The 26,128-nt window shown below is 38.9% G+C and overlaps 1 protein-coding gene across 1 annotated transcript; it reads left to right on the top strand.

Moving 5' to 3' along the window:
- The first annotated feature begins 1,189 nt into the window (after window positions 1–1,189).
- Window positions 1,190–25,103, top strand: LOC100892949. Its single transcript, XM_011662569.2, has 12 exons — window positions 1,190–2,035; window positions 12,718–13,009; window positions 14,243–15,556; window positions 16,249–16,560; window positions 16,999–18,545; window positions 19,059–19,283; window positions 19,802–20,206; window positions 21,009–21,172; window positions 22,217–22,490; window positions 22,877–22,986; window positions 23,918–24,311; window positions 24,918–25,103. Exons 2-12 carry the CDS (start codon window positions 12,733–12,735, stop codon window positions 25,101–25,103), a joined length of 5,208 nt encoding a protein of 1,735 aa, XP_011660871.2. The 5' UTR covers window positions 1,190–2,035; window positions 12,718–12,732.
- The last annotated feature ends 1,025 nt before the right edge of the window (window positions 25,104–26,128 follow it).

Below are 26,128 nucleotides of genomic sequence, written 5' to 3' on the forward strand. Positions count from 1 at the left end.
GGATGTGGCCGTAGAGGGCAGGTCTGTAATTGCTACATCTAACACATTTACTCTTCCAGAATTGGATCGTTTACGATGTGTTGCATGCCTAAGTTATCAGAAAGTAATTGAGCTCGAAGACCAGTACTGATAGTGTATGGGCTTCCCAACAAGTCTCGGAGATGGACATTAAATTCACCAACAAGCATCAGAGACTATGCACAGTATTCAGCCATTTTTCGAAAGGTACCTATCTTAAAATGATTAAATATGGGGCACAGTCATGTTGCAATCTAAATAATATATGGCGTCATTATTAGCACCAGTGCTCTGTTGATACCACGAACATGTAGTTTATGTAACTTAAAGCCCCACTGTACTTCTTGTAGCTACTTGCTACTATATAAAACAATTCATAATCGGTGACCGTTGATCCCCCATGATCATCTTTTTTATGTTAATTGAGAGCTAAGTTGATGAGATAGCCGTCTGTCAGTGACCACGCTGTGTGGTATAATCCCTCCTGGCTAAACTAGTACAGATGGGCTTTAATTGGGATGTCTGCTTGGATCATGATGTACAGCGATTCCGTCAGAGCACTGAGTGGCAAATCCTTGATAATAGACATTAATTCAGTGTCGGCGATCGAACCCATGACCTTTGAATTTGAGGTCAAAGGCTTAAACCTCTCGTTTACGACACCTCGTACTACTATTTCTACTACTACTACTACTACTACTACTACTACTACTACTTCTAATTGTACTACTACTGCTACTACTTCTACTACTACTGCAACTAATGAAAAATACATTGGTAATCACTGGTACTGGTATGCAGTGCACTGCACATCAATGCAACACTCTTTACAAAAAGAATAGTGCACAGCCGGACAATTAGAGAACTATACTTTGCAACTTATCCCTTTTACCTTCCCTCTTGCACAATCCATGACTGCAATATATTATCGAATCGGGTATTATTTTAAAGAGAAATAAAGAATATGTTTAATCATTTTAAATATAGCAATTAATATGCCATGTTAAGAGAGAGGTATAATCGATCAAACTCGAGTTTCTAAAGTTTTTAGAAGGGGAGGGTGTATGTTTATTTCACATACTGCTATAGGTCCATGTTGTGCCAATATAGGTTATAGATATGCGGTGGATCTCCTTGCTGAGTACATACTAAATAGCACGGCAACTTTGTGGACAGATTATGTATTCCACATATCGTGCGAATGAGTGTAGCGAATCACCAATGCATGGCATCGATTCAATAGATCTCAATCTGAACAATACGCGTCTGTCGTATTGGGGAACTTATGGGGAAAAGTGCACAAACCTTTTTACATTTATTTTTCATATTAAGCTTCCTCTTTTCAGTTCAGTGCCTCTGATTTTACAACGCACATTTATTGCGGTGTGTTGCGGTGTGTTATGATACCGTGCTTCGCTTTGGGGTGGTAGACTGTTATGCTCTCGGTGCCGTTTTGGAGAACCGTGCATGCTGTGGAATGCAAACTGTATCACATATCACATCGGGAAGCATATAGGGAACTATGCACAAAAAGGCTGCATGATGAAGTCTGACAGCTGAACGCAGATTTTTGCAGAAACAAGGAAATTCCAAAACTCGGGGCACTTATCGCCTCGGAAATAAACTTGATCCTTGATCATCAAGGGGAATGCTTTTTAGCTACACGTATGCAGTGCATGCTTTCGGTTTGGACAATGTTTTACTAGTCTGGACTAGATCGTCTACTAGGGCCGAGTGTGCATCCAACCCTTCCGTAATTCGCCATAGGCAATAGCTGTGACATTCAATGGAATCAAATTGACTTGTTTGCCGAACGGGCTTCATTAACGATTGAGTCCAAACAACGAACAAATCTTACAAATTGATCATATAGTGGTGGAATGGAATAAAAGCGTGTAATTGAACACTTTCGAGAACTACTCTGTCATTCAAAATGTGTCAATGATGAAACATCAGACGAGCAACAGGTGAAACTAGGGTCACACACTGTTCTTATTAACTGGCTAGAAGAAAGGAGGTGAGTAGTCCAGTCCAGTATTATTATAGATATATCTCTAATTTAAGTGTTTATTATAGCCCTTAAAATTCTATATAAAATATGAATATATAAAAAATTGTGAACTTTGGTGGTAGATAACAAACTATTAACAATGTAATATAGCTTCACACAATAACAATACTCGTATTATAGATAACGATGTGTAAACATGTGCATTCATCTCAGTCCCTTACAAAATATGTTTAAGAACAACTTCCCTGATATAATTTAAAGCTTATCTGCCATAGTTTACAGGAGGGATTAGAGCGCCCTGCAAGGTCACTGGACAGGTGGTTATCTCATCAACTCAGCTCTCAGTTAACATAAGAAAAAGAGGATCATGGGGGACCAATGGTCACCGATTATGCATTGTTTGTTATATAGAGGGCGCAAGTAGCTACAAGTAGTGCAGTGGGCCTTTAAGCTCAAATATCCGTCTCTGTCTAATGTTGGTTGTCTTGGCACCGGTTTCTCACGAAGGTCTCGGCTAATCGGGTTGAATTATTGGCTGAACTGGGGTATCTCTCCTATACCTTGGGTATCTGGGCTTGAAGAGTGTGTCACTGGTAGAGGGGCTACCTGACCTGGTATGAGGGCTGTATAAAAACAATGCCAACCGAAGTACAACACAATGCTCCTATTACAATAAAACAATTTTATGGATAAATTCAATCGTTTTTACCATTTCCCTTTTTACTGTCTCACCTTTCAAAATATCATATTTGGTAAAGGGCTGTGTAGTTTCTAGTATGAATTGTAAAGAAAGAAGTACGTCGCAAATCGTGCCTAAGTGCGCATTCCATCACCACACCTGCATTACATTTGTATGCATTATATATTCACGTATCAACAAAGTCAGGACGGATGCATACGCACACTCATTCTTCCCAAAGACAGTTAATGACTATAACAGTCTTTCTCCCTCAATTGTAGCCCAACTTTCCTTAAATACTTTGAAATCTGCGCTTAAAACTAACCTAAAACCAGCACATTAAGTTGGTGGCCGTACACAACGACACACCTCTAGTTTAAACACCTTTACGGCGTCTCTTGGATGAATCATACCAAGTGCCAAGTATTACGAGAGGTTCCTGTTGGTCTTGCACAATAATGCACACAACAATATATCGAAAACTCAATGGAATCCATGGTTATATAATTATGTGAGTTACTTTCTGAACATTTTATACATGGAATTATCGATAAGGAAGTAAGTCTTAAACTAATCTATTGACCCTAGCAAAGTAAACCGTCCTTCGTTTATCAAAATCATAGGTTTAGTGAATGGATGTGGTTCAAGTAAGGGAATGCGGATGTGCAGGATACAATTCAAGTACAGGATGCGGATGTGCAGGATACGGTTCAAAATTAGGCACGTCTGTTGAGGTCTTAAAGTGTAACATGGTCTTAAAGTGTAACACGACTCCCTAGCTCCTGAAAAAATAGTCCCTGTGTTGAACATGCGTACGTGGAGCTCGCAGACGCACTTTGTACTTTGAAACCTAGCTAGCTAGCACATCAAACAGCTGCATTACTATCTTGGCCAGTGTATTAGAAACTCTTTTTAGGCCTACGTTTGTCAAGAGACGAGGACCCTTTTCTCTTTCTATATAATTCCTTTTTGTTTATAATGACTTGTTTTCGTTTTTCACACTCAGGCAAATTTACAGGACCTATTATCTTAGGATCTGTGTTTTTCCTACTTTTTCCTTGCTTGTCAGCACCTCGCATCCTTACTGAAGTCATTCCCTGGGCCCTGCTTATTATTCCTACTTTTATCTATAATCTTTTTTTGACGCAAACCAATTCTCTTCCATCCCCTTCGTCTTCTTATCAATTTTATACCTTATATAGCAAAGATTTCGTTATATCACTGCTTTGCACAGCACTTGAAACACCGTCCTTTGCCATTTGCATTTTGTTTCATTCTTTCTACCTAATATTCTTCTCTTAATCGGTTTGCTGTACGTTTGCATTATCAGGTACTCCCAAATGTATGCATTTTGCTTGAACATCTACTTAATTGTCAGCGCTCACAAGGCATTAACATTTGTTTATCTTGGAGCACTGGCCAGTTCTGTTTAAAATATATTCATATTTCTTTATGTATGTTTTAGTGTATACTGATGTTTTTTTGTATTCAGAACTGGAAATGAATAAAAGAAATAAAATAAAAAGAATAGTTTCCCTTCTTCTGTGGTCTTCCTTTCATTCATATTATTTCTTTTCCTTTCATTTCATTTTTTCTTTAATAAAACATTTCATGTTTCTTTTTTTTCGTAGTTCGTTTTTCCCATATTCTTTATTTCTTCCATTAATTTTTTTTTAATAATTATGTGTCTTCGTTTTTATATAACTCTTTTTACTTTCTTTCTATTCTTCCTTTTCTTTTCTATCTCATTTTCCCTCCTATATTGGCAACGTTTTGTGTATGGGATAAACAAAAAATACCTACTCATGGAACTATGTGCTCTGATCGGTCTTTATTCCCCTCTTTTTTAAGATGTTGAATTATTGCTGCCAACTAGCTAGTTAGCCCAATTTAAGCCTCGGTCACAAATGCCATTACGAACGATTTTCAGACAATGGAAATTCGAGAAGACAATGGAAAAACAGGGAGATTCGTACGAAATTATCGTTCGTACGAACCATTTGTGACCGTAGCATAAGCGAGAGCGAGCATTACACATACAATCATGTACAGCTAGCTAGCTACAGCTGTGCGTACGCGCCGCGCGCACGCAGCGACTATTTTTTCAGGAGCTAGGGAGTCGTGTCAAACTTTAAGACCATGTTACACTTTAAGACCTCAACACACGTCAACCAATAATTAACTCAGAACACGAAACAATCGATTCAAAACAATAGCACCACGCATGTGAATTATTGGATACTTACTCCCCGGGCATCCACCCCCGGAAAACCACCCCCAGTTAACCACCCCCAGTTAACCACCCCCAGTCAACTATCCCTAAGGACAAGTACCTCCTAGGAAAACTACCCACTAGGGAAACCACCCCTAGGACAATTCCCCAGGCAACTACCCCCGCACAAGTACCCCCTACGACAATCATACCCCCAGTAAGCTATCCTTAGGTAGTTGTCTGGGGGTAGTTTTTCGGGGGTAGTTGTCCCGGGGGTAGTCGTCCCGGGGGTAGTCGTCCTAGATGGTAGTTGCCCTAGGGGTATAGTAGTCCTGGGGGTAGTTATCCGGGGGTGGATGTCCAGGGGGTAGGTGTCCGTATACGGTATCCTTAAGACGGTATCCTTAAAACACTAAAACAAATTGGGAGTATAACCTTGGTATTTTTGTGACATTGATAATACTAACAATACCAGTAGTATTAAGAAAACACCTTTTCTTGTAATAAACGACGTTCTCATATACCATATTTCTCTCCTTCTCTCTTCCTCTCTCTATATCAGTTTAATCATCAGTTTCCGATTGATTTAACAATAAATTTACAGTATAACATCGGCCGCAAAGCGACAAATTAGACTTGACAAAATATATATTTTTACACCAATCCTGTTAAATAACATCAAACAAGCAACTGAACATAGACACTTAAAAACTTTTGGTAAAATGAAAAATTTTCTCACAAAATGATTTGCTTTAAGATTTGCTTTTGCTATACATCCATCCATTTCACAATAAGTTGTAACACTGACATAACTTTTTCAAACAGTGGTAGCTAACTTTTGCATTTGGATGAATAGATTTGTTTTCTTACAATAGCTGAGTATTTTTTTCTGAATAGCTCAGCCGAACATACACTACGTGCATGTTCTATAATATTAACATGATTTATTCACATAATTGCGACTTAATAAATATTTTCCTATATGCATTACAGTTGAACTAGGTTAATGATGTATGTTTAGTTTGCAAACGAGTTTTCGTTTTTGCCACGTCTATTATTGCTGTGTTATATCTTTCTAAATGTACTATGGAATTTTAGTTTGACTGTTCTGTATAAACGTTATGTTCATGTTTATTCAGGGCCTCATGGAAAACCACTACTTATTTGTGAATGGGCTACCCTGACACAAGATTAGAAATAAATAAATAAATAAATATAATACAATGAAATCGTTGTATTGACCTCCAATTAAGCCAGGTCACGACAATTCATACAATAAACGTAATGTCATCTGGAATCATACATGAGTTTGTTAAGAAAAACTCATGGGAACTTCCTTTTGAAGTATTCATTTTAATTAAACAAATAACAAACAAAAACACCACCAATATCAACAACAACAAGAAAAGGGACTCGCTCTGTGAGCCCCTGGAACGACACTCAACGAGAATGTGAATGACCGCCCTCCATAAGGGACTTTACACAATCCCATTCATATATTTTTAATCAAAACCAGTTCCCATATCTTTACTTATCACATGCACCATCAATCATCATTATCTATGAATGTAGCGAGAAGCAGTGAAATGGAGAGGCGTACAGAGATATAAAAACGAAGGGGAAAATATCAGCAAACTAGATGCTGTTTATAATTATCTGCAAACATTCCATTTTAATGGAAGTGTTGTTCCTTTTCCCCGTTTGATAGTGCCTATTATTGCAATACAGGCGTGTGCGACTTAGCAGGAAAAAGGAAGATGTGGTTTAACATGAAATATCATTTGTGTGTCCACCCAAATAATACGTGTCAGTGCTCAATATGAATTTGATGTATCTAAACAAAATATGGTGTAATCTTACAGTCAATTTCTTACAACATCTTTCGGAATTTTAGTTGTCTACTTTGCATACTCTTGAAAGCGAGATGGAGATTTTACTCAATGATTGAGTGAAACATAGCATAGGCTAAACAAATAAGGTATATTTAACAATTCTTTCAGCTTAATATTATTTTCTTTGCTAACACATTCATACCTTAAAAATAGTGGAGATCGGTTCACCATAAAACAGCAATAATAAATGAGCAAAAACCTAATTCATTATGTTCATAAGTTATACTGAAATACAGTTTTCTTTTCGGGTTCGCGCAAATTAATAATGACCTGAAAACACGACGCAGTTTATCATTAGTTTGGTTATTTCTAACTATACACACTTCAAAATTCCAATTACAAGTATTAAGAAAAAAAAGGGCATTTCATTCTAGTGTGCCAGAAAACCTTTTGGAGTTCGTTATCTTTGCTTCACATATTGGTCAGGAGTAAACCTCTTTCAAGAACTACTTTCCATTACACTATCATGACCTTAATTTGGTATATTGTTGTGAATATACATGTATCTAAACTGAAACCACAATATGTCCTTAAAAAATAAATGTCCACTATAGGAGGCATTTGTTCATCATTAACTTGTCTTTCATTACACACCATTTAAAACGATCTCTTCTAATCGGATATGTGACATGGGATAAAAGGGTCTATCCCAACTTTCTTTGTCATAAATACATAAACTTCATATTAGCGTTTACTCCCTATAAGGAAATAATTCTCACCTTCTTTAAAACTCAATAGTAAAGTAAAGAGTGACTTGTTTTCTGTATAATTGTACCCTAGTCTTTAATATTTCTTCAGCAACAGATGACTCAGCATTCTTTAATCAAAATATCCTTGTACTATGTTTGAGCTGATCGATGCACTTAATTTGAGTCGGGCAAAATGCTTGTATTCCTTTGGTGTAAAATCCCTTTTGAATGGTAACGTCTGATTCATGCAATGCTTCATCGTTTAAGGTGTTTCAATGCATGCAAGCTTTTACGGGAGCTTGTTTCATATGACAATTTTCCCTAATTTTGTTAACAGCCTACTAACTTCTTGTCTCACGATACCTGCTATATATGTGCTCACGTGTCCACTCCACCATTTCGCATGCACATGGCGCGTAAGGTGCATACATTTATCTCGAAGAGAAATTTAAAACTTAGAAACTCACTAACATCAAAGACTTTAATAGTAATTGCAAGAAGAAGAAAAACAAGATGTTGATAAATGCCAAATATAGTGAAAGTTAGCTATCTAAAAAATAATAGCATTCCAAGTAAACTTTGCCATTTCAAATTACTAAATAACAAGGCTCACCTAAAACTAGGGATGCAAGATAAGCCACGGGTGATTGTTTGTTTTTTCCCCACCCCCCCCCCCACACACACACCACTTTTACATTGTTGAGGGTTTCGTAAATCCCAATAATGGGCTTCAATTCACATAGTATTTACTTAAGTTCCCTGCTTTCATAAACGCCCAGCCTTTTGTTTGTTTTGAGAAAGAGGGACCTAGAGATATAAAAAAAAAAAAAAAGGGGGGGGGGTGGGTGAGATACAGATCAAAACAAATAGCACAACATCATAATTGAGCTCGCTTTGCGGCTTGTATTCATGTAATAATATGGCAATCTCCACATTGGTATATAAGAACGGATATCTAAGGAAAGAAAGAGATAAAGAAAACGAGAACGAGAGAGCAAAAGTGGGAGAGAAGGAGAGAGAGAGAGAGAGAGAGAGAGAGAGAAAGAGGGAAGGGAAGTGTGCGGGTAAAAGATAGACGAAAAAAAAAATGTGCTAAATCATTATCATTTAGTCCTTTATGCGCCTCGTCTGGCGCAAACCTTTTGTGGGAAAAAAAGGGAAATAAAGAGACAAAGAGATAAAGAAAAAATAAAAGAGAGAGAGAGACACACACACCTCCTGCACTAAATCGTTATCAGTGTGTCCCCTGTGGAATTTTACTAGTACCCATTTGTCTACCTGTTATAAATGGAATAACATTCCGACACGGGGTGCATCAAACTGTACAATTCATTATTCTCCTATAAATAGAATCAAAACACGATCATATTTACCGTGGACCTTGAATCATGTAGTCTTAATCATAGGACGAATGAGATAATAATATGACATTCACACCAGAGGAAGTTAATACGATGTTTCGCTAAACCAGGAAGCTGTACAGTATGTCATTAAAACAAAGTAAACTCGAAAACGAACGGATATTGCGAACAAACTATGAGATGTATGAATATTGTTAGCGAACAGAAAGTACAATATGCTTTTAATATGAGGCACTGATGACATTAATCTATATATACTGTCCACAAAGAAACATTAGCAATTCAAAATCTTTTTGTTTCAGTGTGACACAGTGAACATGTTTCAAAACGTTAGTATCATACGCGAACATTGACCTAACCTGACCTGACCTGAACATGACACGAATGAAACATAAACTGTAAAGCTGAATGGGAGGGGGGGGGTATTGTTAAGTGAATCTTTTAATAATGAGGTTATTGCCCTCTTGAATGTACATGTATCTGTAATTAGTTATGATCAGTGATTTTAGCATTTTGCAGGAATGCAACTTTTTTTTAGAGAGAGATAAATAAGCAGACAAAACGGTAATTAATTCACTAAACCATGGCTTGGATTAATCTTGTCAGCTAAAAGCTTGTTTCAAAGCCAAGAAGTATAAAAGAACTACAGGAACAAACAAATATACCATAACAAACAAGCGTAAAATATAAATATTGTTGAAAGTAACAAAGTACCGGTCATATTTCAGGAGTACAAACAAAGAGTAGACAATAATAAAACAAGATCCTAACAAAGAGAGAAATGCAATAATAAAATGCATAAATGAATGTCGAAAATTAATATATGTCAGTTTTTCCTTTATTGTCCAATGTATTTAAAAAAATCATATTGTCAAGAATGATTAATAACCTGATTGCGGTAAACTGACTTATTGTCCTGTTTCTGTAGATATTCTGTTGTAAGGACGATTCGTTATGATATGCATTAAAGAGCTCTAAATATCATTATGCCTTTTCGATCTCAAGTGTGAGAAGTAGTACTATAGTCTCTTTTCGATCCCTTACCTTTGCTTATTGAACCCATATCGATCATTAATACTTTTTACTATATTATTTCTATTATTTGTTTTACAAAGTATTAAAGGCATTTGTTGATGGCCTTGTACTTCACCTTTTGAAATGCGCAAACGTCACAATGACGTCATCTCAATATGATTTCCATTGAGCCTGAGCTCCAAAGTGCTAACGTCATATTCGCTCGTCGTCGCGTCTTCTGGTTCCTAAAATGACAGAGCTAGCACTTAAAGACCGTTAATACTACTGGGCCAGAAGGGATTAGACCACACAGCGAGGTCAATGACATATGGCTATTTCATTAACTCAGCTCTCAACTAACATAAGAAAAAGAGGATCATGGGGAACCAACAGGCACCGATTGGGGAAGTTTTCTATATAGAGGGAGCAAGTAGCTACAAGTAGGACAGTGGGGCTTTAAGGTTCACCTCGAAATCACTGAAGCAACGGGCTGGAGCAGGCTAGCTCGGTGTGTTTAGTGTGGTGTGAATATCAAACAATGTATGACGTCACGTCTATATCGTGAAAGCTTTGAAATATCGCCCCTTACTCGTGTTGCTTTTGTTTGAGAAGATTTTCGTGGTACCGATATCTCTTGGCAAGTCATTAATCTACATTTGCCAAAATCCACCCTGGTGAAATAAATTGGTACCCGGTCGGAAAAAATCCTTGATTGCTTGAACGTCTCTTTATTGTAGCTCAGCTAAAGTCGGGGCAATATTACGAATTAACAGGGCCCTCGGGGAGAACAGTATTATTACCGACGATGCTACTCTATTACTACTACTATTAATTCCTTTCTATCTCTTTGAAATATCTCTTTCTGTGTACTCAGACTCCTTTGTATTTGCACATTGCTTAAATTCAAAAAAGGGTTTGCTTTATGCTTCCTGGTGTGTATTCAAACGGTGTGAATACCATACGCATGTTTTCGGTTTTGTTTATATAGCGCTAGAACGAGACCACAAAGGTCAAGGTTTTATATATCTGATTTGGCTTTTTTTTTTTTACCACTAAATACGTACATGGTTCTCCAAAGGGAAATCCCCATCTTTTGGTTATCCTAGATTTGTGAAATTGAATAGAATCTTTGTCTGGGGTTTCGAGTTTGACAAAAAAAGAGGCATATGTATTGTAAAGACATTTATTAGGGTAAATTATTTTAACATGGATTGAATAGAACTTTGTATGATAAAGGAGGGTATGTGTGTGTGCGGTGTTTGGATAAGCGTGGGCGTTTGTGTACATTTTCGTATCTAGTCTAAACAATATTCATTGAGTTATTATTCCATGATTCTAATGCCTGAACGAATCCCGTACCGCGCGTCAAATCTGCCAAGTAAATAACACGTACTCAACGCTAAATCGGAGACAATACTTTCATATACAATGGGTATATTTGCGAGCATCGGGCTCTGTGTATGATTCGTGAAAGGGAGGGCAAATAAAGATGACAGAACTATTTGTAAACAAAAGAATTTGGACCAATGTTTGTTCAAACATGTATAACTAGTAGCGGAGCGTGGATCGAGCAATTGGAGGGGGAGGGGGTGTGCTTGTACGTGTCATGATTGTGGGCGGGTCAAAGATGATAACAAAGTGGGTAGTATCATATTTACTACAGGTTTGCTTCCTGCCCCATCCTCACCCCGCCCCTCCTCAAAGCGCTACTAGTCTGGGTGCCTCGATATGAGGAGGGAGGGGCACATGCCTAGATAAGCTACTTTACTGCATCTAGCCATGGTCCCATTTTTCATTAATGACTCATCATATTGTTGACTTTCCGGAAACTAAATAACAAAGTTGTATCTACCCTTCGTTACAAATATGCTACGTTTATGTTTTTGCTGCTGATTTTGTTGTTCTGACTTTCTTGTTATCGTTCTCCTTGTTAGTTTGAACATATTTGTGGCTTACACCTAGTAAATAAGATCGATTGATCGATCTGTAATTGAAAAACAAGTCAGAACAGATCTTGGAACCAGCGGTATTTGAACCTGTCATCTACTGCTTGCCAGGCAGCGACTCTACCACCAGGCCATCACTGGTCCATGGCACAGTCACGATGAACTAGAGGCAAATACCCAAGCTCTCCTGATTCATTCTGACTTATTAATATTCATTAGTCCGCCATAGGACAATAACTTTTTTTTTATAAATGTAATGCTTCCTGGGAGAAATTTCAATAGTTTGAACGTATATGTTCAAACTATTGAAATTTCTCCCAGGAAGCATTACCATTATATAAAAAAAAGTTATCCTTGTTGTTGTTCATGTTGTTCTTATTCTTGTCAATATGGTTATTATTAGTAGTAGTAATATTTTAATTGTTATTATTGTTACTATATTAATCATTATCAATTGTTGATGTCGTTGTTGTTGGTTTAAGTTGCCCTTGACTATGAATCATTGTAATTGGTGTTATTATTGTTACTAATTGTTGTTGTCGTTGTTGTTGGTTTAGGTTACCCTTGACTATGAATCATTGTAATTGGTATTATTATTGTTACTAATTGTTGTTGTCGTTGTTGTTGGTTTAGGTTGCCCTTGACTCTGAATCATTGTAATTGGTATTATTATTGTTACTAATTGTTGTTGTCGTTGGTGTTGGTTTAGGTTGCCCTTGACTCTGAATCATTGTAATTGGTATTATTATTGTTACTAATTGTTGTTGTCGTTGGTGTTGGTTTAGGTTGCCCTTGACTATGTTTATTGTTATGAGAGAACCCACATGAGACTTGAATACAACAATGATCCATTTGGACTTAATTCAGAATTCGTTTAATTTCATTTCTTACACAGGTCGTCCGAATCATCATGGCCGGGCCTGATAGCCTTCGAAATCTGTCTAACCTTGACATCATTAGGCTTACCAAGGACATTGACAGAGACGAGTACTACCGACTCGGTGGGGTTTTAGGATTCGGCGAAGACATCCTGGACCATCTTTGGGATCCGGCGCAGAAGGGCAGTGCCTTGAAGGTGGTGCTCCTATGGAGGGATGGTCTTGAACCGGAAGTCGACCAAAGAGCCATCCTGGGGGAAAAGCTGTCTCAAGCAGGGCTGGACGATAAGTGGGAATATCTATTGAGTGGTAAGATCTACCTTCGACCCGTTGACTACTGAATCCATGTATTACCATAGGCTTAATACAGGAGCCATCTGGTTCCGGGAGGCGTTGGGTTTAAGATTTCGGTTGATTTCATCGCCTCTGTGTACAGTCGCTAGTTTGCAACACGTGCAATTTTGCACAACAACAATAGCCAACAACTGCCGACATAATTGCTTTGTGCAACCGAATTACTTCGCAAATTCAGCAATCTTCCTTGATTATCTCCATGACAACCATTTAGACACTGACACACATGAATCTTGCACTGGAAACAGTTAGATAATATTACAGATTTTGGTATAATTATGTAACTATAAATACATTTAATGGAATTTATATAAATTTAAATTTTAATAATATTTGTGTCTATTCAGATCATCGTAATCAAGATTTAAGAAGTATATGTTTTTATATAAAATACCATTCTTTCGAAATGGGGTCGTAGTCAGGTCTTAAGCAGTGGAATGAAAACGTCCACAATGGCATATTAGTGAAGTAATTGCGACATAGATTAGTCAACAAATAGCTCCACAAAAAAGTATACGTCAATGATACATTAACATTTAATTTGTCATCAAGCATGAGCTAGCTTTATAACAATGTAAGAATAATATGTAAATATATATTTATCAGGCCCATCATGCTTTACAACCCCACCTTCTCTCTCTCTCTCTCTCTCTCTCTCTTTCTTTCTCTATCTCTCTCTCTCTCTTTCTCTCTCTCTTTCTCTTGCCCTTTGTTTATCTGTCTCATCCCTTTTCCCTTTCACCATGCGTCTCTTCCTTCCCTTAATTAATCATTTTGTTTTTCTATATTTCGTTTGTCTATTCCAACGTCTCTTTCTCAACTGTTTAATTCCTTTTCTTTCACCCTCTCTCTTTCTCTCTCTTTGTCTCTCGCTGTCTCTCTTTCTCTCTCTTTGTCTCTCACTGTCTCTTTTTCTCTCTATCTTTCTTTGTGTCTCTCTTTCTGTCTCTATTTCTTTTTCTCTCTGCCTCTCTTTCTACCTCTCTTTATTTATGTCTATCTTTCTCTCTCTCTGTTCTATCCTCTCTCTTTTTCCTCCCTCTCTCTCCCTCCCTCTCTCTCTCTCTCTCTCTCTCTCTCTCTCTATGTCTTACTATCAGTCATTCCCCTCCACTCCGTACATGGCATATATCCACTTGTTAACGTCAGTCCGAGCATTCTAGAGTTGCGTTATCTTTTTACGTTCAGGTCTACCTGCGTCACCTGTTGCCAGCAAGTCAGCTAACTCCACACGTCTAAAAGGGTCCAGTGCCCCTGTGCTACCAATGAAACAATCCAAACAGGGAAACAACGGGCTCCACCCATCCGCAGTTACTGAAAGAAGTGATATGATTGCGGATTCGAGACCGGACGAACACAATGGAAAAGACGATGCCCTCCCCATTCTTCTAGGTATCACCGACGACAGTGATGATTCGGATGGTGAGAACTACATCAATGTGTCAAACGAAACTCTTCGAAAAGGATCAGCTAGTATTGCTTCGGTTTGTTCAAAGCCTAGATTGCCGTTCCATAGCTCTGAAGAAATCAATATCCCAGAGGAACGCCAAAGTTGCTTAATGGAATCCCAACCCGTCGTACCACCTTCCAAAGTTAGCGCTGATAGCACTACATGGGTTAATGATGACCAGTTCCAGAGCCAGCATGACAGTGGGGACAAGGAAGCAGTCAAGCAGTCAGAAACAGAGCAAGACCATGATCTTCAAAAGTCTTCTACGTTTAACGAGAACTTGTCGATAGCTAACTCGAAATCAGATCCCGCAGAGACCTTGAGACCTGTTCACGCAAAACCGAAAATACCTGTCAAACCTTCTCGTGGAGCCATAGACCCAATGGTGTTACGTCAGCCAGTTGTGAATGAAAAGCCTAATCAACCCGATGACCCGCAGAACAATTCGGAAGCTCTACAAAATACCCCCATCAAGGATGACAAAGCCCAACCATCTTCATCGCAGCCCAACACCACGCTGCTAAATGATGAAGACGTCTCAATGAATGTCCCAAGCACAGACAATACTGACGGACATAAGGAAGCAGATATTGCTCCTTTGGTGAGTTCAGATACTATGAAATTACAGGGCAAACTGTCAACATCAGTCAAGGACTCTTATCTACTCCAAACTCCAGTAACTCAAGCAAGTACCATTCAAGACGACCCAAGATCCGAGGTAGGGAACGGACACCAAGAGCCCTCTTACGCATCAACAACAGCTCAATTGAATTCCCAGGGACCTCCTGTCGCTCCATATCAAACAAGATCACCAGTAGGTCCTAGTATATCCTCTTCTCCGCAGGTTCCGTCTATAAAGCATGTTCCTGTCACGCACTCGTCATCGGTAACGGCAAACAGACTGACGCAGCTACCAGGAACTCTGCCTAAATCATTGTCGCAAAAGGGGGCGCACGACGCTCAGTCTGAACCTGACAGACATTTTCAACGGGCTGAGACACTCCTAAACAAGCCAATGGAAACCACTCTAGATCCCAGTATGAACAAACAGAGTAAGATATATGTCTTATATTATAATTTCCATTTATCCGGACTCTTTAAAAAAGATGAATACAATTGATCCGCATTAAATCGAAGTCCCACAATCACTCACAAATTCTCAAAATCCTATCTCATAAATACAGTGTAGACATCAAGATGCGACCAATTTGTATCAATCGTAGCTGTCAATACGAAGGGGGAAAGGTTTTGGTTTTTGTATTCCAGGAAAGAAAGCAGAAATATGGGGTATTTAAAACCGTTTAGCAGAAATTGAAACGATAATACAAATATATCTTTGGGGAATAAGTTTGGTGCTCGTGTGAAGTGAGGGAATACTTCATTTTATTTTTTGCAAGAATGCACGCCAATTCATGTTAAATTTGTTTTTCAAATTAAGATTGAAAATCCTAACCTTTAAAAGACACACTCCCTCAACATTACTGTACCTCTTACTTTTCTTTTATATTTCAAAAATCCTTTCCAACAGTTGCGACATAACATTTGTAGAACAAGTAATTGTTGTTTTGTTATTAACATTTGTCATTTTCTAATACTTTGATTCATAAAATGCTACATTTTATTTGAATATTTTCTATGGATTACCGTTTCAATTCTCACAAACACATTCCAATAATGAAGAATGTTCGAACTAAAGTATGGATGACAAACTTATTAAATTTAAGTTATTGTTATTCTCCAGAAGGCTCGTCGTTCCTAATACAGCAAGGTCTGAATGAAGACGTTCTTCGAGCATTAGCAGGGGATATAACGACTGGCGACCAGCTCAGGAAACTTGGGCTTGAACTTGGCTTCAAGGAAGCTGATATCAACGGATTTGAAGCCATGAACCATCGGACAACCGCCCAATCCATGGAAGGTACTTTTGACATGCTGCTGAAATGGAAGTCAACGGTTTCCGGGGAGGACCAGTCATTGCTGTTGAAGCACGCCCTCAGGCGTTCTAATCTCGTGAAAATGGCAGATTCACATCTAAAGACCACTAAGAGACGAAGAGGTGAGACTACATTCATCATTTAATCGTGCCGTCTTTCAAAATGGCTTTCTTTTGGTCTGCGCCCCCTTTTCTTCTTCAAATTTGTTTCCTGCTAGCTCTCTCCCTCTATCTCTCTTTCTTTCTCTCTCGCTCTTTTATTTAATTGTTGCTAATGTTGTGAACAAGTATTAAACCTATCAGAAAGTCATTTTTATTTGTATTGAAGATTAGTATTAAACTATTAAGAATAACCTACCTTTAAAAAATGACTGGTTAAGTATACTTGATAGGGAAATAAGACAGAGCAGCATATAATATTGTATTGGTAACATTCAACCGTCTATCTCCCCTATATAATTGTTTTTCCCCCTCCCTCGACTCTTTCTTACTTTCTTGATTTCTCTCTTTCTCCTTTGTAATCTTTATTCCTTTTCCCCTCTTTTCCATGCACCAATCCAGATATCAGGAGCGTTAAAATAGCAAAGAATTTCACAGTTTCAGACTGCCGCGAAAAACTTGAATTCCACTACAGGCTGAAAACCACCGATATCCTCAAGAAACTTGAATTTTCGAATTCAGACAACGATCTTCCGGTCATAGTTGTTCATCGCATCGTTAAGCGTGGAAAGAACATGTACGTGGAGAAGATCCCTCTATTAGAAGGGTCTGTCAATGAGATTTTGAGGACGAGAAAAAATGGTGCTTTGCCGACCAGGATCGTAATATTTGGCCGTGCTGGAATAGGCAAGAGCACGTTGGTGGCTCAGATGGCACAAGAATGGGTTGAACGGGTTCCAGGTTCCCCGCTCCAGGATGTCTCTCTTCTGTTTGTTCTCAAGATGAAGTTCCTCGACAATCATGGTTCTTTGGGACAGGCCATCGTCAACCAACTCCTAAATGATGTCCGAGGATTGACCGCTCAAGGAATCGACCAACTCATTGAAGACAACCAATCCGAGTGTATGGTTGTGCTTGATGGGGTGGAGGAGTTCAGAGGGGAGATATCTTCGATGAAGTGTGGTCATGTCATGCGTGTTGTCCAAAACATCCAGCTAATGAAGTGCCGTGTCATTGTAACGAGTCATCCTCGACTGGAAGACTACTTCAACAAAGAGGACTTGCCAAACGACTTCCTCAAGATGGAGCTTCAAGGGCTTTCCAAGGTACAGTCGACATCGTTCATACGTTCTTTCTTCAGAGATAATGTGTTGCACACGGCCAATGAGCTGATGGTGTTCCTAGAAATGAACGATGTAATCAACGACCTTTTGGCCACGCCTCTTTTCTGCCTCCTTGCGTGTCATCTCTGGGAATGTAATCTTCTGCAGCTCGTGACGACCGAGTCGGATTTCTTTGACAGTGTACATCGCTTCTTCCTCAAACATGGAGAAGAAAAGGCATCCACGTCATCAGGGGATACCGACCTTGAAATGATTGTCCAAGGAATAGGAGAGGTCGCCTTCAACGGTCTCCTTGAAAGCTCCAACAAACGTGCCTTTGGACAAAATGACTTCAAGAAGATTTCGGCAACCCTTCAAAAGGCAATTTCGCTCGGCATCATCTGCAAGACAAGCTATAAGAAGCTCGACGACACCGGCTTTGAATTCTATCATCACAATGCCCAGGAGCACTGCGTGGCAAAGTATTTGTCGAAAGAAGTGAAGTCGAAGATAGCCAAAGGAAAACATTCTCGTCTGGACAAAGCATTGAAGCAGATGGCAAAGAAAGACCTTGCAGATTTCGGCCGGGTGCTCCGGTTTACAGCTGGCCTTGGCAGCCCTTCAACCGGCTTACAAATGATAGAGACAATTCATTCTGATAATAAGGTGCCGCTGGGTGACAAGACTAGGATGATCCTGGACTGCTTGGCAGAGATCCCACAGCTGGACAAACAGACGACGTACGCAGTTGAACGGTGCTTTGCAGGAGGGAATGTCCTGATTAACCTACCAACCATACACACCACGATCGGTTTCTACAAACTCCCTCCATTCGTAAAAGAAAAGGTGAGTTCTTTTTCCCCGCATCTACTGTGTATCACGCATGATTTTAATATGGTTCTTCCATTGGATGAATGTTCCCACTGTCTGCAATACTGGCAAGGACTATTTAACGTTGTAACTGATTTTAAAGAAGCAATATGGGTTAGTCAGTATCTTTTCGGGTATAACCTTCCGCATATACTCAAATCCTATGGGGTATGCATCCACATATTCTACAAAACATTTAAGGAAATCATATGAATAACTATTAAAGATGCCTGTATACCATCATGACGTCATTATTGTTGCGACTGACAATAATACAGAGCGAGTAAATGAAACAATTCGGACTTGAAATCGCAGTACAGTTTTTAAAGTACAAGACCGAGTTAATGTTGGCTGTTATATGAGCAATCGAATAGGTACATTTGGGAAATGTGCACGATGCTTTTTTTTAATCAAATGATGAATGTTTACATCCCAACATGATCCATCGTTTGATTACTGTTTTGTCATATTAACATTTGCAACAAACAGGTCCAAAGTGTAACCATCCAGAGTTCCTGCATGCCCCCACACATCGCCAAGAGGTTGTCGATGGGTCTGCAAGGATATCCAGATCTACTGAAGCTCGAGGTGGCCGATGTACAGAATCCAACATATCCTGTCATCCTACTCCTGCTCAATAAGCTGTCTCTTCATCTTGCTCCCGAGGGCGCCCTCTCAATTATACCCGACCTCAATCAGAGCATCTTTAATGGAGTAAGGATTTCGAATATTCGTTTTTCTTTACCATCTCACTCCTCCTCCTCGTCTTTATTCTTCTTTTTTTTCTCTTTATTCTTCTTCCTCTTTGTCTTCTTTCTCTTCCTCTTCGTCATCTTCATCTTCCTCCTCCTCTTCTGTTTCCTCCCTTTTTCATTTCCTTTCCGTTTGGACCGTTTGAGTTTAGTTTAATATACGGACTAGTTCGAGTCAAAGTGTTTCCACACTGCTCAGTTGGAGCATATCCTTTGCCAAACATCAAACATCATGCCGTGTTAATGTGAACATGGAACACCCATTTTGTCATCAACATGGATATCATAACCCCGAATTTAAGGCTACTACGGGCATGACATATGACCAGCAATGAATATACAAAACAAAAAAAACATCAAGTAAAAAAATACAATTCAAGAGCACATTAATTGTTTTAAGAAGTGTTTAAATTGAGATCAATAAATGACAAACATCATAGTTATTAATTATTGGTACTATATACTGCTTCATATATTTAGCTTCGGCTTGTCGATCTATCGGACTGCTACCTGTCACCGGAGGTGACGGCCGTGCTGTGGACTGCGCTGGCCAAATGCCCAAACATCGAGGTGATGACTGTCAAGAACTCCACGATCCTCAGCCGGGACCTACCGCGCCTCGGGTGCATCGCAGTTCTACAGGCGAACTTCCGGTCCCCGGTCCTTCCGGAGGAGGTGGGTTGGTTGAGCAGCATCCTTGGAGACGCGAAGTACTCGACAGAGGTGAGACTGACCATTGGGGACGGAGAAGATGGAACCATACGACGTGCAGGAGTCGGTGTCCAGGAGCACGTCCTGATGGTGGATGACAGAATTGACCTCACTAACGCAACGGGAAATACCATGAAGGTTCTTAACGTGCTACCAGACTCGTACAGAAGGAAGGTAATGCAGACCAGGGGGGTGTTTCACAGAGATTCTAAGTCGAACTTAACTCTAAGTTGGAATTATATATTTTGGAGAGCCATTGTAGCTTTATAATGAAATATATTCAAAAGCAAAAGTCGAAGTATTGTAGACTTTTCATGAATTCCAGATCCATAACATGAAATCTCCCATGATAATAGAAAATAAGAATGATTTGAATCAACATTGTATGCCTTTCAAAATAACTTTTACAAATATTTTCAAGGATGCTAACGGCTTTCCATAAATGTTAAGTCCAACTTAGGATTTTTGTGTAACACTCCCAGTTAGTTATTCGCCGACATCATGAACCCAAACATTTTACGTGCTATCGTGTTTATAGATTTATACTTCATGCTAAAATTTAAAGGAAGTCGGTCGAAAGAATTTAAGATGTATGCGTGTACCATGACAGGATATAGACCACGCTGTATCCATTATGTTATGATATTCATTATTTTGTGGTTCCTCTCTTGCACTCTCGCTCTTCTGTACTTTTTTCCTTCTTTTCATAGCACTTTTTCCTATGTTTCTTTCTTTCCAGACACATTATTTACCCTTGATTTAATGAATTTTGTATCGTTATGTTTAATTACAAAAATGTAAACATGTGTTCACATTCTTTTAACTCTCGCTACCCTTCATCCTTATCCTTCAAAATAGTCGTTGTTGTTGCTGTTGGTAGTGCTGCTGCTTTCTTGTGGTGCCATTTATGTCCTTCTTTGTTTTACGTAATACATGTTAAGACGTACCTTGACACCTTTCTCTTAAACACGTACAGGTCAGGACGCTATGCATCAAGAGAACCCGCTTCACCGATGACCTGATCCGCCCCTTGCTCGACTTCGTCCACTCCTTGATTCGCCTGGAGACTTTCTCCACAGAGGACCGCAACATCCCAGAGGAAATCAAACAGCTTCAGGTCTTCAAGGGAACCTTCCAAAGGTAGGATGAGGGGCATTGATGTTTAATCAACCATGGACCCGTTTCACAAAGCCTTTTTTCAATGACAAATGATACAAATCAGTGACAAGTCTGCTGATAACCAATCAGAAGCAAGGATTTCAGTAGCTTATAACAAAAACTGTCATTTGTCAGTGATGATATTAAAGTTTTGTGAAATGGGGCCCTGTTCGTCTACTATACATTATTAGTCTATCTCCATATGGTCTACACCCAGCCTTTATACTATCAATATGGTTTAATAATAATTCCGTGTACTTGTCATTTGGTCTTCAGTCTTATTACCAGTTAGTCAAATCCCCAGTTTGTCTAACGCCCATTTCGTTTACCATCTATTGGGTATAATAGTCATTTGGTGATCATTATTTTGTATGATTAAAAGAATATTTATACCACATGGATAGTAGAAAAAACGGGCACCAGATAAACTGGGAATTAGACCGAATGAAATAAGACATAATGATAAAAAGGCTTGGTGTAGAACAAATGGGAACATAACAATTGGGTAGTAGACGAACTGGTTTTAGACCAGACGGCTAAAAAAAAACCTACGTGGATACTTCCTATAACAGCACGATAAATAACGAGGGAACCAATAGTGTTATTCCAATACCCCCCCCCCCCTCCCCCACAACTTTTTGTATCCATATATCGAAGTAGACGATATCAAAATCCATTGCGGAGGAACTTTTCTTTAAAATGTTCTTAAAATTTACTCACCACGAGTGTATTAATATATCGTCTGACTATTATTATATTAATGAAATTTGAACAAAATGTTTATATTAATCTGTTCTGTTTTTGTTTAAGGGAGGGGGTTCACGTCTGATGTCGAAAACTTCCTAATCTTATACATATCGTTGTGTTTTGGGGGGTTCATTCGTTTTCGAACCTTAGCCAATCAATCGGATTTCTAGGAATAAATTGAAGTGCACAAAGATGAATAGGAATAAAAACAAAATAAGGATTAATATGGACGGAAAATATTGCATAAGCACCATGGACCAACGATTTGTTTTTGTTTAGACCAACGAACGAACTTCCAACCATGGGGGAAGATGGGGTTCTCAAGGGGAGTGTTTCTTCCCCTCTACGGGAGGAGGAGTTCGAGCGTCTAAGTAGTGCCTTCGGCGGCCCCACCACCATTCAACAGGTGCACATTATCATCGAGCACGACCGAAGATCGGAGACGAACTTTCAGGAGCTGCTGGATATCACTGGGGACAGCATGGAACTCTGCAATGTGTCTTCGACTTCCATTGAGATCATGAAGATGTTCCCGGCGTCTTTTAGACAAAAGGTAGGAATACAGTCCCAACGGTTTACATAAGGAACTGATTTTATGATCATCAACAACAATTTTGTCTTTTGATAATACGGAGTTGAGCATAAACTAGTATGGAACTCTGCAATGTGTATTCGGCAACCATGGAGAACCTGAAGATGGTCCCGGCGTCTTTTAGACAAAAGGTAGAAGAACAGTCCTGTCGGCTTACGTAAGAATTAATATGACCATCAATTTTGATAATACGGAGCCCGGCATTAACAGCTTAAAGCAACATAAACGAAAGCGGAATTTAAGTATCGTGTGAGATAATTTCGATGCTCAGCTCTTCATATGAAAACTGTGTTGTGGCATAGTATGACATTTTAAAATAAAAACAGCATTTGTTTTTGTCTTTAAAGATGCACTCTGCACGCATCAAGAACTGCAATCTGACCGATGATCTTTCACAGCAGCTATCGGAGACACTTCAGTCAATGGATGAACTGGAGATGTTCTTATCTGAGAATAGGTCAGTTTATGCAGATAATAATAACACTAATGATAATAGCAGTAACAATACTTATGGATTCTTCCTTAGTCTGCCCAAATTGATACTCGTACGCTATACATTAACCCAGTTTTATATTGTTGCCCCGAATGCACTTTTATCAATTAATGAATTCCTTCCAGGTACCCATTTACCTCACCTTAATTTGATAATGCAAATGTAGAGTACTGTCTTGGCAAAGGACAAAAGGGCCACGGTGAGACCTGAAACACGGACCATGGAATCCATATTCCGGTGACGTGTTCACCACACCTGCTTACCTCCACAATGAATGACTATTTCCAGAAAATGTTATCTGATTCCAATGACCGGGGTAATAGTATATTTGTAAAGCGCTTTAGACATTTGTATTAGGCGCTATATAAAAGCTAACTATTATTATTATTTTTATATTTATATTTCCTATTTTCATGTGTCAACAATTCGATGTACTTGAATAAACAAATGATAGCAGCCAAAACATTATCATGAATCCTTAAATGATAATGTGTTAACTTCATTGTCAATACATATGTTTAGTTCTTCGCACACATTCGTATGTGTGGAACTTCTGTGAAGTGAAGCTTCTGTGCAGTACTTCGTATTCATGTATAGGAGTTTCCTTAAACATATCTCACGTTAAGCTACCCTCCCCACGATAAAGTGAAGATTATCCACTCTTCAGGTATGTTATGTCAAAAGGTATATTATGTTGTATCTGGTAGGGAGCAACAAGAAACATCCATACATTGTTTTAGTATTTCTGACTCAAAGGGCACATACTGGTATATTTACAAGGTATTGCAATAATGTTTCCATAATGTAACATTCGTTTACACAATCTAAAGAGAAATCTAGCACACTTTTTGTTATTCATGATGAATATTATGAAGCTCATTTACTTAATTACTAGTGCCCTCGGTCAGAAAGCCCTTCATCTAAAGACTGTCACCGTACTCGATCTTGGACGCTTCTCCTCGACCTGCTACGATTGGGAGTGGCTTGACAGCGCGGAGCTGCTCGAAGAACTGCATCTTACCTTTGCATCCTCACTACCACCTACTCCCACCTCGCCCACCACGCCCACATCACCATCCACCCCTAAAGGTGCGACGGCCACACCCTTCCCTGCGATCAGCCCGATCTACGAAGACATTCCGGAGAGGTTGGATCCTTCGGCCGCTGACAAAGTATCAGGGGAGGAGGACTTCCATCTGCAGGTCTCCGTTGGCAGGCTGGTGATGACAAGGATGTCTTCCTGCAGCTTGTCTGTGATGTTGCATCTGCCTAAACATCTGAAAGATGAGGTAATTGTACAACCCTGGGCCCTGTTTCGTAAAACTTGATATCAATAACAAGTTGCAAGCTACTGTTATAAGCTACTGACATCATGGCATCTGATTGGCTAAGAGCAAATTTGTCATAGAAATTTAGCATGTGTTATAAATACAAAGTTTTATGAAACGGCGCCAAGTTTCGTACACGCATTGAAAAGCCCATAGAGTGATATGAAGAATAGACACGTGTTTGGGTATACGTGAGGCTACAAAAGTGTATGTCAAGAAAAAGTGATCTTAAACTTGTAATCATGAGGCCTGTATGTTAAGTAATCTTAGGAGAGGATTGTAATCCCTGCCATTATTTGATATTTACCCATTGTTATTTTTATGTAGGGAAATCAGAAGAAACAAATAATGACAGAGCTTTGAATTGTTCTCATCTTTCCTAAGGCAAAGCGTTTTGAGAGGGTATGCAGTACTGAAAAGCGCTATTCAAGAAAGAAGTATTATTATAATTAAACTAATTCTTCTTTTGAATTTGATTGTATATGTTTGCACACGCAAGAATTACGGACTAGTGTTTATCTCTCTCTCTCTCTCTCTCTCTCTCTTTTGTTTGTACTACGTCACCAGTTGCGTCATGTACGAGTCCGTTCAACCAAGCTGACTGTTGACGTACTAGACCGCCTCGCCGATGTTCGCCTATCTTTCAAGCACCTCGCGCCACTGCCTCTGCAGGCACTGTACCGAAGACCTGTCAAGTACGGGTGCATATTTCAACCAGGCGCGATAAAGCCCGTCGTGGGACAGTGGGACTGAACGAACATAAACCAGGAACATCGCAATGAATTTCCAGGCCAAATTATGTATGGGTGACCCGACACTTTGCACCTGCGACCTTTTTTTCTGGCATTTATTTCGTAAACGATTGATGGTCAGGGTTTGATTTGCATTTCGGTTTTTAACTTTAGGTTATGTAAGCACTAGGGCCAGAAACAGGTGTAATTTGGTCCACAGATAGTTCGTGTTCCCCATTCTGTCAGTAGGAATTTTACCGAGGAGCAATTGTTGTTGAAGCCTGTGTCGAACACCCGAGTCTATACACCGTATATTTTACTTTGTGTGAATATTAAACCACATTTCTATGCATTATTGCCAAAGTAAATTGTACATAATTCAGCCATTTTGGCTGCGAAGTGCAATTATAATAAAAGCTTTTCAATCAATCCAAAAAAGTCTATGTTTCCATAGAAACTTAGAAACCATTTTGGTATGTGTTAGATTGTATTTAGGTTCTGTACGATAGTTACAACTCCCAAATGATTAAATTCAATTCAAAGTAACTCAAATTGCATTTAAAAGTCTAAATTCAATTTGTACCTGATTTGCTTTAACAGTATCATAAGTTTTATAAATATATATTTAAGAAAGAAGTTTATGCATAATTATGTATAATCATATGGCTATATAATGCAGAGGTTTATTTCATATACATTCAAATGAACGAAATTGTATGACACAAGCAATAATGTATGATGTAGACTTATTTGCAGTTTCGCCAGATTTCACGCAACCCTAGCTGGGAATTTCGTTTGTGGACAACTTGGAGGAAAGAAAAAGAAAAAAATGAATGCAGTGTAAACATGTCAGATTACAACCCATAATGCTGCGACATGGGTCCATTGTATACATGTATTGTCAAAACTTGTATTAGTTGTTATATATAATCCTCATCAAAAGGCATCAATAGGAATGCTGTTACTACAAAGATTTGTTTCATTATTCAGTACTCTCGAAAGTCGATTAACTTTAATTGTGTAGACTTAATCTGTATAGTGTATATG

This window comes from Strongylocentrotus purpuratus, unplaced genomic scaffold (genome assembly GCF_000002235.5).
Source record: "Strongylocentrotus purpuratus isolate Spur 01 unplaced genomic scaffold, Spur_5.0 spur5_scaffold_20, whole genome shotgun sequence".
NCBI lineage: Eukaryota > Metazoa > Echinodermata > Echinoidea > Camarodonta > Strongylocentrotidae > Strongylocentrotus > Strongylocentrotus purpuratus.